Source organism: Enhydra lutris, unplaced genomic scaffold (genome assembly GCF_002288905.1).
Source record: "Enhydra lutris kenyoni isolate GAN:26980312 unplaced genomic scaffold, ASM228890v2 scaffoldscaffold21, whole genome shotgun sequence".
In the NCBI taxonomy this organism is placed as follows: domain Eukaryota; kingdom Metazoa; phylum Chordata; class Mammalia; order Carnivora; family Mustelidae; genus Enhydra; species Enhydra lutris.
Window position 1 is genome coordinate 68,286,942 of NW_019154105.1, and position 12,338 is coordinate 68,299,279.

At 54.3% G+C, this 12,338-nt stretch overlaps 1 protein-coding gene across 2 annotated transcripts in view; it reads left to right on the forward strand.

Annotated features, from left to right (window-relative positions):
• The window catches only part of LOC111149180 (zinc finger FYVE-type containing 28), a 105,365-nt gene that overhangs the window by 74,726 nt on the left and 18,301 nt on the right, over positions 1–12,338 (forward strand). For both annotated transcript variants that reach the window (XM_022506123.1, XM_022506122.1), the window contains 2 exons: positions 1,410–1,511; positions 8,087–9,358. In XM_022506123.1, coding sequence (XP_022361831.1) covers positions 1,410–1,511; positions 8,087–9,358 — 1,374 coding nt within the window. The remainder of the gene's footprint in view (positions 1–1,409; positions 1,512–8,086; positions 9,359–12,338) is intronic.

Sequence of the window (12,338 nt, forward strand, 5' to 3'; positions counted from 1 at the left end):
GACTTTTGAATCTTCCTTTGTGCATGTGGAATCTAACCTTTTTAAGGGAAAACAGTCCATTCAGTTTTACCAGTTTCTCTCCCTGTACTGGACGCGTTCCTGAGCCAACGAGGACTCCATGTTGGGTGGTGATAACCTGACCCCAGTGCAGCGATGAGATTCTGTTCATTTGCAGAGAGAGACACGGGGGCAGTTCTTCATTCATGCAAACAAATCTGCGAGTCCCTCCCCTGTGCTCTGACAAGGACGCAAGGAACAGTCACTGTGTGGGGGAGTTCATTCCCTGGGTGGCCCCTCAATGTGAGCTGTCTGGTCTTGGGGCTCCAGGAGGAGGTACCCCCAGAAGGGTCCTCCAGGGATGGTCCTGCTCTTGGAGAAGCAGGTCTGGACAGGATGGTGGGCATGCTTGGGGCTGGGCAGTGCATGGCAAGATTGCCACAGGGAATAAATGAGGTGCTGCCTGTGGAATGGGGACCCCCTGGAAGGGCATCTGAGCAGAGCCACATGGGGCTCAGCCGTGGGACCGAGGAGAGAGGGTCTGTCCTTCCTGGGGGTGACAAGGCTGTCTCCAGGCTTGAAGAGTGAGGGAGCAGGAGCCAGACCTCTACAAGGGAAAGGGGGCTTGGGGACAGGCTGGGCAAAGGTCAGGGGAGCCACGAAGCACACAGCTCACTGTGGGGGACCTCCCAGGGTTCCAGGTGGGCGGGGCTGGCGGTGGGGGGTACTGGATTGTCACAGCTGGTGTGGTCTGGGAGGCAGGAGAGGCTGTGGTCAGGGAGTTGGAAGGACTCAGTGTGGAGTCTGGTGAGTGAGGGCCGATTCCCGGAGTCCCGTGGGAGGTTGGGAGGGCAGCTTGGAGGCACGTCTGGGAGAAGTCCCACCCTATTTGCGACAAGGGTCCCTGAGATGCTCCTCCGGCCCTTGTGGGACCCCGCCAGGGCCCAGTCCCCAAGGCTCAAGTGTCTGTGTGCCTTGGTGCAGAGCCATGGGCGCGTGGCTAGTAGGGGCCCCAACTCTCACTTCCCACTTCCCCGTCACATCTGCAGTAGGGGCACCCCACTAATTCTCAAAAGCTTCTGCATGTGTGTTACATTTAAACACAAACTCGAAATTTCCATTTCCAAGGAGGTAGTTTTAGTAACAAATATTGATGCTGATTTCTTTGATTGCAGCAGTGATGTGAACAGATAAATTTTTATGATTATTTTATGATCCCTCAAGTGAACATCCCCTAATCAGCTTCAGAAGATGATCAAGTCTGGCAATTTTCAGTGCATTTTTCTAAATGTATTTAAGATTCAGTCACAAGAGGTGAGGTGTGTGTGGTCTCAGAGCCCCTGGCTGTGGTCTGGGCTTATCCTGGGGGGCTGCAGGGCCTCATGCCATCCTGGCTTTTGTCTTGAATGCAGTGGCCTCGTGGTCTATGCAGATGGACCTCTGAACTTGGACCGCAAGGCAGAAGACATGTCCGAGCTATTCCGGCCCTTCCACACGCTGCTGCGAAAAATAAGGTGGGGAGGGGCTGCTCCGGGAGGGCAGGAGAGGGTAGGAGGGGGGTGCTGTGGTCCCTGTTGGGCCCCAGCCCTCCTTTCTGTGAGGACAAGTGGGTTCTTCCCGGTCCTCTCTGCTCAAGGCAGAGGTGCGCCTTGGTCTTCGTCTGTAGTTACTGGTTCATAGTGTTTCGAGCCCCCATGTATACCCACATACACCCTTGTCTCCCCTCAGAACCCAGCTCTTTGTGCTTGGCCGGTAACAGCATGACCTTGGGCACAAACTGCCAGTCACATGACTGCAGCCACCATGCTGAAAGCTCTGGCCCCGGGCCCTCTGTGCGAGAGGGAGAGGCTGGGAAACGGGATGACATGGGTGCCCCCCAGAGCCACACAGCCTGCAGGGGAGGGGTGGGCCCTGGGAGGGCGGTGGCAGGGCTGCGCCTGGGGCCCATGCAGGGACGGGTGCTTGCTTGGGCTTTCGTGGGTGCTCCCACCAGTATAGAGCCGAGGTGCCCTGCAATCTTGAGCACCAGGGCTCCTCCCCTGCTGTGACTTGTCATGGCTCCCCCGGCAGTCCCAGGCAATGGGTCCAGGTGGCATTGATGTCCTCGGCACCCTGTGTGCTGCCCTGGTGGCCTGGAGGTGCCTGCTGTGGGTGACTGTCCTTTGCTCTAAGGGGCTCCCCTCGGCTTTCAGCAACAACAGGCCTCAAGCCAGCCTCCTCCATCTTGGGCCTCCCCACAAACCCTCATTTCCCACTGGCCCAGAGCCCTACCAGGTGGCCCTGGACAGATGGCACAGCAGGAGGCTGTGGGCCCTCATCCTCTGAACTCCTCCTGGCCTTGTGGCCTCAGACTCTGAGGTCTTTCTTACCGTGGTCCCAGTCTCTGTAAGCTCCCTTCTGTGCTTTTGGTGGAACTAATGACTCTGTGGACTTCCGTGTGGACTTCCTGGGTCCAGCAGGACAGCCTAGCCCAGGGCAGCCCGGCGCTGGCTTCCCTTTCCTGGTGCCAGTTCAGGCAGACAGCTGGAGAGTCCTCTGCTCCCAGCTGCCCTTGGCCCCTGCAAGAGCCAACATACTGTGAATCAAGATGGAGGGGAGAGGGGTGCCTGGGTGGCTCAGGGGGTTAAAGCCTCTAAACCTAAAGCTCAGGTCATGATCCCAGGGTCCTGGGATAAAGCCCTGCATCAGGCACTCTGCTCAGCAGGAAGCCTGCCTCCCCACCCCCTCTCTCTGCCTGCCTCTCTGCCTACTTGTGATCTCTGTCTGTCAAATAAATAAATAAAATCTTAAAAAAACAAAAGAAGATGGCAGGGATAGGCCCAGCAGGGTGGTCCTTGGAGAGTCACTGGCCCTGGGGGTGGGTGAGGCACAGCCTGGGTCCTGTGATAGGTGCTTGGTCCAGACAGTGGCTCATCCGAAAGATGGCTCCTGCTGCTTGCCTCACACCAGGGCCTGGTCATGACCATTCTGGGCAAACTGTGACCCTGGACCCAGAGGCCATCACTGTTGCCCTCCCTGGCTGTCTGATGATGAATGAGGAGAGATGGTGGATGGGAAAAGCAGGGCACTGGGTACACACATGGTGTACCTTATGGGGGAAGCGTGTGGGTGGGGGACACTGGGCGCTGGGACATGGGCAGGGGAAACATTCCAGAGCATCAGAGACAGGTGCAACACGCTCTGAGGTCTGACGTACGTGACTGGAATCAGAAGGAAGAAAAGAGGGGCACCCGGCTGGCTCAGTCTGGGTGGGCGGGCCTGCCACTCTTGAGTTTGAGCCCAATGCTGGGTGTGGATATCACTTTAAAAAATCAAATCTTTAAAAAAAAAGAAGAAGAAAAAGAAGGAATTTTCCAAAACTGAAGAGAGATCTCTGCCCACAGACCCAGGAGGCTCAAGAACTACAAGGAAGATAAATAGAAGCAGACTTAGTATATCAAAGTAAAACTGCTGAAAACAGAGAAACAAATCTTAAACACGGCCAGAGAAAAAGGACATATTTCTGGGAAAAGAATATGAGATTGATAGCTGTCTCCTGAGAAACGAACAACGGGAGCCCAAAGGCAATGGAGTGATGCTATTTCAAGGGCTGGAAGAAAACATCCATCCAGCATGAAGGCAAAATGGTGAGTTATTGAAAAGCAGACCTGAAGGCATTCAGCAGCAGCCTGCCCACGGAGAAAAGCTAATCGGAGTTCCTCAGGCAAAGGCAAATGCCCAGATACAAATGTGGAAATGCAGGAGAGACTGAAGGAGTCTGTGTGGGTGGGTAAGAAATGTGCTTTGTGCAGAACGATCATCACCATGTCTTGTGGAGTTCAGATGACACATAGCATCGTTAGCATTTGGAAATAAAATCAATGTTTTGCTACATTAATTTTTTAAAAGAAGAAAAACCGAATCATTTTGAAATTGCAGCATAAGAATTTGAAAAATTCAATGCCTATTTTATGATGAAAACATCAGTGGTGATTTCCTTAATCTGATAAGAGAGAGAGATACATACACACACATGTGAAGTGGAAACCGTACACAAAAATGACGGAGTGGACCCAGGACAGAAATGTGAGAACTGAGACAATAGAACTCCTACAAGACCATCTTGGACAAGTGCTCTATCATGTTGCATTTTTAAAAAAGATTTTTATTTATTTATTTGACAGATCACAAGTAGGCAGAGGCGGGCAGAGGGGTGAGGGGGGGACGCAGGCTTCCCGCTGAGCAGAGAGCCCGAAGTGGGGCTCGATCCCAGGACCCTGAGACCATGACCTGAGCCAAAGGTAGAGGCTTAACTCACTGAGCCACCAAGGCGCCCCTCACGTTGCATTTTGGAAATTATTTCTTGGACAGGACACCAAAGGCACAGGCGACAAGAGGAAAAAATAGACAAATTAGACTTGAAAGTTTTAAAATTTTGTACAACGTGAGACACTCTCAACAGAGTAGAGAGGCAGCCCGCAGGTTGGAGAAAATATTCTCACATCTTATACCTGATAAGGGATCGACATCCAGAATCTATAGAGAACCCCTAAAATTCACCAAGAAAAGCCAAACAACCCGGTTCAAAAGAGCAAAGGATTTGAACAGACATTTCTCCCAAGAAAGTATGTGAGTGGCCAGCAAGCTCTGGAAAAATTGTTCATCACTCCTTGTCAGATCAAACTCACGATGAAATTGTACCTCCAACCCAGTAGGATGGCTCTTTCCAAAACTAACAATCAACAACAACAGAGGCCATGTGTTGGCAAGAATGTGGAGAATTAGAATCCTGTGCCTCATTGGTGGGAGTGCAAAATGGTGCGACTGCCATGGAAAAACACTGTGGAGTTCCCTCAAAAAATGAAAAATAGAATTGTCAGATGATCCAGCCATTCCACGCCTGGGTATATTCCCCAAAGAGCTTGAAGTAGTGTCTCAAAGAGACATGTGTCTAGCCGTGTTCCAATAAGCATTATTCACAACAGCTAAGGCATGGAAGCGAACCAGGTGTCCACTGGTGGATGAGTGGAGAAGCCAAATGTGGCCCATCACACAATGGAATGTTATTCAGCCTAAAAAGGAAGGAACTCCTGACTCCTGCCATCACAGGGATGCACCCCGAGGATGTGCTTGGTGAAATAGACCAACCACAGAAAGACAAACTATGTGAGATTCCAACTCCACAAGGGACCTGAACTAGTCAGAATCGTGGAGACAGGTAGCGGGTGGTGGGTGTTGGGCCAGGGGTGGGGAGCGTGCCGTTAGCGTTTGTGGGGACAGAGTTCCGGTTTATAAGATGAATGCGTTCTAGGAGTAGATGTTGGTGATGGTGGTGCTAGGATGTGAATATCACTGAGTCGTCCCTCAAAGTGGCTAAGATGATAAATTTCACATCATAGCTGTTTTAGCACAATAAAAAATTTAAATATTACCTGCAATAATGTCAGTAAATATCAGCTGCTTCAGCATCTATCTGCAGTTGTCTAAGGCCTCTGTTGAAAGTTACAAGAGGTTACTGGCATGAAATGTTAAAGACGTAAAGAGAGAGTGATTCCTAGTCAAGGAGTGGAGAACTTAACATTGCAAAGGTGTCCGTTATCTTCCGATCCATCTATGAATTTAGTGCGGTCTCAATCAGAATTTTAGGAGGTTTTTGTCTCTTTTGGTAAAAATTCACAAACTAATTCTGAAATTCATGTGGAAATGCAAGGGACGGAAACTAGCCAGAAAGAAGATTGCTGGAGAGAAAGAGCATTATTTACACATTCTACATGCTGGGCTTTGGTTCTTTCCATAAATGACACTGGTGTGACCACGCTTGTGAACACATGTGCATTTCTGCTGTAGATAGCTGTGCAGGGCCGGGAGTGTCAACAGAATGGAGCCTAGAAACAGACCAACACATCCGGGCCTCCCTGATTGAAGACAAAGGAGACACAGCAGGGCAGTGGGAGGTGGTTGCTGTTTTCCAATAAATGGGCTGAGTCAGCAGATATCCACATGAGGAAAAACGGGTCTGGATCCTTACCACAATCACCCACAGGAATCAACTCCGGATAAATTGCACGTGGGAAGTAAAAACAATGAAGATTGCCGAGGAAAACAACAGGAACATCTTTGTGAACTTGGAGTAGCAGATTGCTTAAACAGGACAGAAAAGCACTAAACATAAAGGAAAATGTGATTTATTGAACTTCATTGAAATTAAAACTTCAGTTGTTCCGAAGGTACCATTACGAGAATGGAGGCGGAAAGCCCCAGAGTTGGAGAACGTGTCCAAGAAAGAACTCAAATGCAAAACATAAAGAACTCCTGTCGATCTGTAAGAACAACAGAAATAACCCAACTAAAAACGGGCAGAAGATCTGAAAAGGCCTCACAGAGGGCACTGAGGAGGGCTGCCAAGCCTGTAAGCTGCTCTGCCCTTCATCAGTCAGCAGGCTGAGCAGTTTAAAGTGGAAAACCCCAGGAGTGCCTGGCGGTGCCAGCGAACAGACCACAGAGCCGCGAACGGATGTCCAGGGAGCGCAGCGGGAGCCCCGCAGCAGGGTGCAGGCGCGTTCCCTGGGCGCACCCCCTCCCAGGCGCCTACAGGTTTCTCAGGGAGGTGCTCAGAGAGGGTGGCTGGAGCATCCAGAGCCCAACAGGTGTGGAACTGATTCCTACCCATGAGACTGGACCATCCAGGACACTGAACCTAACCAACCCTGACCAACCCTACATTACCAGATCCAACAAGACAAAACCAGTAGAACCTTCTATTGAATTTGAATTTCAGATAAACAGCAGTTTCTGAATGCAAGAATATCCCACATACTCCCCATTTGGGACATTCTTATCCTAAAAAATATTCATATGCTTAAGAAGTACTTGTCGTTTATTTGAAACTCCTATTTAACTGGGCCTCCTGCATTTCCTCTGGTGCTTCTATACAGACATGGTGTTGCCAAACCATGCCTGCCTGTAGAGAGTGTGGATGGCACATCCCCATTTATGCAGGGCGACTGCTTCGGTCTTTGGAAGTCAGGGTGCTGGTGATGGCAGCGGGTGAGTGGGAGGGCACATGAGGGCCTGTGAGCCTGGTTCACGGTCCACGGTTGGATCAAGGTGCTGCCCACATGGGCGTGCTCAGTTTATGAAGAGTCGCAAGCTGTGCGTTTCTGGGAAGTACACTTTTCTGGCATTTCTGTGACTGCACAGGGCTCTTTAGCCTGGTCAGACGGGCACTGGCCGAGAGCATGGCACATCCACGTAGACCTGCTTGAGATCCATCCCAGGCATTGCCACATTAACTTCTTCAGGTCGTTGGTTTGGTGCCCCTTCCTCCAGGAAATCTTCCTGGGTTAAGCCTCCTGCTGGTAGGCATTTTTCTTTGTTGTAGTTGCTGTAGTTGTGAGGCAGTCATCATTCACAGAAACAGTGACTCTTCCAGTGTAGCCTCCAAGGGTGTGACGTGCCTGACCTGTGCCTGCCTGTCTCCCCGCCTGGCACAGGGATGGCGCTTGAGAACATGTGCACAGTGAGAGCCTAGAATGTGAACCAGCATTTTGTTTTCACTCCTAGAAGGTTTTCTTTTTCTTTTTTTTTCTTTTTTAAGATTTTATTTATTTATTTGACAGAGATCACAAGGCAGAGGCAGGCGGGGGTGGGGAGCAGGCTCCCTGCTGAGCAGAGAGCCCAATGTGGGACTCAATCCCAGGACCCTGAGACCATGACCTGAGCTGAAGGCAGAGGCTTAACCTACTGAGCCACCTAGGCGCCCCCTAGAAGGTTTTCTTAACATGATGATCAGGTCCCTAAGAATCAGGGCAGCCTTGTTTTCCACAAGAGTTTTCAGAGCCTCACTTTTGAGAAAGACGCCTCTCGGGAAGGCAGTCATCCCTCCCCACAGCCGTGGTCTGACCTGCAGCTGGGGAGGATCCCTGCAGAACTGTGCCACGTTTCCTAGTGCGGGAAGTATGTGCCCTGTGTGCTTCACTGCCAGGGTCCGATCCCTTGTTGCTTCTCTGCTGATGCAGACATCAAGGGCGCTGTGTCCGTCTGCTGTTGGCCAGGGGGCTGCTGTGGCCTTTGGGACCCTCACCTGTGGTTTTTGTCTTGACCCTTGTAGGGACTTGCTACAGACCCTGACAGAAGACGAGCTTCACACGCTGGAAAGGAACCTCTGCATTTCCCAGGACGTGGAGTTCCCCATCCGGGCAGACACCCCGGTGCCCCCCGCCCTGACACCCGCCTTTCCCTCACCCCTCCCCACCGAGGAGCTGCTCTCAGCCAAGGCCAAGACCCCGGAGGCAGAGCTGGCCTGTTCCATGCAGTACGACAGCCAGGAGCTAGAGCAGCTCGACCGCATGGTCCACAGGGCAGGGGATGAGATGTCATCCCTCCTCTCCCCGCCCAGTGCCTGCCAGTCTCCCGCACACCGGCCAGGGGTGGAGGGTAGCCCCCGTGGGGAGGCATCCCCAGGCAGCGCTCGGCTGCGGCCAGGCAACGACGAGGAAGAAGGAAGGGTGTTCTTCATGGATGATGTGGAGGGGGCTGCCGAGGCCCCAGGAGGCCCATCTGGGTGGGCAGGCAGTGCCTGCACTGACCCCCAGGAGAGAGGGCCAGGCGGAGGGCACGGAGAGGCCAGGGGTAGCGGTCCCTCCAAGGCAGAGGAGGGGGACATGAGCAATAACAACGATGTCCCTCATGACAAGATGTGGGCGCTGGGTCCCAACTCCTGCAGCTGCCTGGATGCGCAGCCGCACCTGGATGGCTGGGAGGGGGGTGGGGACGCTGCGCAGACGGCTGAGATGATCGCCCACCGGACCGGGGGCATGAAACTCTCAGCTACTGTCATCTTCAATCCCAAATCAACCCCTGTAGGGGGCTCTGCCGTCACCACCCCGGAAGCCTCTGAAGACGGCATCTCCCTGTCGGGGCCTGTGGCCCAGGGGACACACAGTGGCTCCCACAAACTCAGTACTGCGGCCACCAGCTGCCTCCTTAACTCCTGCGTGTGCTGTGGGGGCTGTGGCGGCGGCAGGGAGGATGGCGCCGCCCAGAGTCTACATGACAAGTGTGGCCCCAGAAGTGTCATTAGCGCCTCTTACGTCGGCTCTGCCAAGGCCAGCGCCAAGGGCTCTGCTGAGAGATGGGAGGAGGCCCTGCCTGTGCCAGAGGCATTGCCCTCAGAGGACGCCTCTACTTCCAAGTGCCTGACACACACCTCGGGGCCTCAGCTGGACACAGTGGACAGGTCACCTGGAGCGGCCAATGGTGCAAGTCCAAAAAGGGAGCCTCAGGCTGGACCGCCGGATTCGGGGCAGCCGTCGAAGGCCAGGGTGGAAAGTCCGCAGGGAGAGGCGGCCGAGGAAGAGCCTCAGCGCCTGTCAGACTCCAGGTAAGAGCTGGCTCTAGCCTCGCCCAGGCTCCTCTCCTCACATCCAGGGCTCGTTCCTGAGGTGTTGCCCGCAGGGCTCTCAGGTTGGGGGGAGGCCAATGTGGGAGTCAAGCAGCGAGTAGCAGCCTGCTCACCCAGTCCAGCAGAGAAATGTCCCCAGTGAGCCCCGGGCCACCCTGCTACTGATGTTACAGGAGCCTTTCAGGTGACGTGGGCCCAGTGCCAAGCCCTCTGGCCACCCCCTTGGACTGCCAGGGCCCATCCTGGCCCCAGGTCATCCTCATCTATCCGGGGACTGGGCGGCGGCCACCTCTGAGGTTGCTTTCCACATCACTCACTGTGGGGGCCTCAGCGAGTGCCCGCCTACCCGCGTGGCTACCCAGCTCACCTGGGGTTACAAGTTACACCAGCAGGTGCCCAGCAGTGGGCGTGGCACCCTGAGGGCTGTGCTGGGATCCTGGGTCCGCCCCCTTATGTTCTCCCACAGTGCCTCCAGGACTCTGTCCTCCTGTCCCCTCCCTTCTTCTCCCCAGGGGAGCTCCTGTGTGCTCCTCCCGAGGCAGGGAACCAGGAAGGGTGGGCCAGGGGTGGGGGGCAGTCTGCAGGGCCCTGGCACCCACCCACCTCTTTTGCCTCAAGGCCACTCTCCCTTCCCTTGTTCCCCATACCCTGGACCTTTCCCGGTGAAGCAGATTCAGTGAACATTCCCTCATGACCGCCGTGTGCCTACTGCAGGCTCCGCACTGGGAAAGGGGGCACTGGGGTCACCCCGATTGTTACATGGTCACAGCCCCCAGCCCTGTCCCCTCAGCGGGACCTTGCCTGCTGGGTCTGCCGGCAGGAGGTGGGAGGATGGGGAGGAGTTTTAGGCCGCACACAGCCCCTGTGGCCGCAGTCCTCTGGCAGCGTGTGACAGGCGCCCATGTGCCCCGTGCAGCTCCGCATGGCGTCTGCCATTGCTCCACATCCCTTCTGTGCCCCCAGCGACCGCTAACTTCCTCTCTGTCACCACGGACTTGCCTCTTCTGGATGCTTCCCATACGCAGAACCCCACGCTATGTAAACCTCACGCCTGTCTGTTCCATGAGCGTGAGGCTTCCAAGGCTCATCAGTGCCAGAACAATCGTCCACGGCGCTTCTTTCCTCTCTGTGGCTGGATAATGTCCCGTTGGACAGACAGAACGCCTTCCATCTGTCTGTTCATCCACCGGTGCGCGGGTGTCGTTTGTGCGTTTTTCTGTCGCCATGCAGAACTACATCCACACTCTGTGTGCTCAGAGGTTTCCTTTCCTTTAGGTGTGTGGGCAGGAGACCTGGTGGGTCATACACTGGTCCTACAGCCATTTCTCAGAGCCGGACGTGCACAGGGCCCCCATTTTCTACCTCCTTGCCGCTCATTTTGGCTGAGAGCCAGTCAGCCAGCCCCTTTGTCCTTCCAGCAAGCACAGTCACAGGGTTGCTTTCAGCTGCCTCAAGACCATCGCTCTCTCTTCGACCACGCCACTGGTGTCAGAGTGCTCATTTGACCCCACTGAGCACGAGATGTAGAGAGATGGCCGTTGACATTTAATCGTATAATTATCTCAGATATTTGTTTGGTTCCCATCAAATCTATAAAGTAAGGTAGATCCAGAGAAGTTTATCTCTTCACCTTGCTCTTCTTAAAGGTAACAGGTTTTAAGTTTTTTACAGTTTCCCTTCCAATTTTAAAAATATAAACAAAGATGTACACACGTGCATTCTCTCCCCGCCCCCACCCCCAGGGCCTCACCCTGCAGACACTCTCGCGTGCCCTGCTCTCCTGGCCTTCTAGCCTGGAGGCTGGGCCATCGTAGTTTTTGGAGGTGGGCTCCCTGTCCCGTCCAGCCGCGTGACCCCCATGGGGCTGAGCCAGCGTGCCCTCAGGCAGGTCTTGCTGCTGGCCGTGGGGTTGTGCCAGACTCTGCTGCTCCAGACGGTGCAAACATCTTCTATTTCTGATAAAGCTGTTTTTGAGATGCAAGCCCAGCTTCCTCGGCCATGTCCAGAGGAATGAACTATTGTCACAAGCTGCTGGATGGCTTTCTTCCTCGGGATCCCCCACAGAGTTGATTATTGGTAAGTGAATCATTCTTCTGCAAGGATGATAGGAAATCATCAGAAATTCTTCGACAGGTATGCGGCTTTTTCAGTTTTTGACCTGCCTCCCTTCTCTGGTCCAGCCAGTGGACACCTACTCTGTCTCCTGCTCTCCCAGCATTTCCCACGGTGGACACTGCTCGTTTGCATCACGAAGATGACTTCCCGGGCCCTATCCAGCTTTGCTCAAACACTGAAGCTGAGCTGAGGAAAGGAAAGGGAAGCCCCTCTGTGGCCTTGAGACAGCCCCACCTTCTTGGGGAGCTTCCAGAAGATGCAGAGGGCCTGAGGAGGGAGGAATGTGGCAGGTGGCTGGTGATCAGGACAGCCATGCGTCTGGGCCAGGACCTCGGACAGCGGTGGCCCCCCACCCCACGCCAAGGGCAGCGAGAACCGGGTCAGCCGGGTATTAGCATGTGGTGCCCATGGTCTGCCAGCTGCAAACACATCAGGATCGTCACTCCCTTGGGTCACAGGCTAACCTCATGGAGTGTGATCTAACGCTAGTGCGGGCGTGACAGAGCAGGGAGACCCTTAACATGGACAGACACAAAAGACCAGTTGCCCACAGGCGGAAAGTTTGCCGAGATTCCAGCATGGAGATTCCTGGATGTCTGGGGTGCTGCCGCCCTCACGATGTCTAGAGGCTTCACGATGGAGACCACAGGGCTCAAGTGCAGGGGCAGGGGCTCATTCCTCCCGTTCTGCAGACAGGGAGGCCAGTGTCCTGGAGAGGCAGCTGGCCTGTAGCTCCCTGCCTGTCTGCTGGCTTGCAGGGGGTGCCGCAGCCCCAGGGGCTGGCGAGTGGCCAGAGGAGGGAGCAGCGGGCATGATGCTAGGCTTGTAAGCTCCCAGCCCCGTG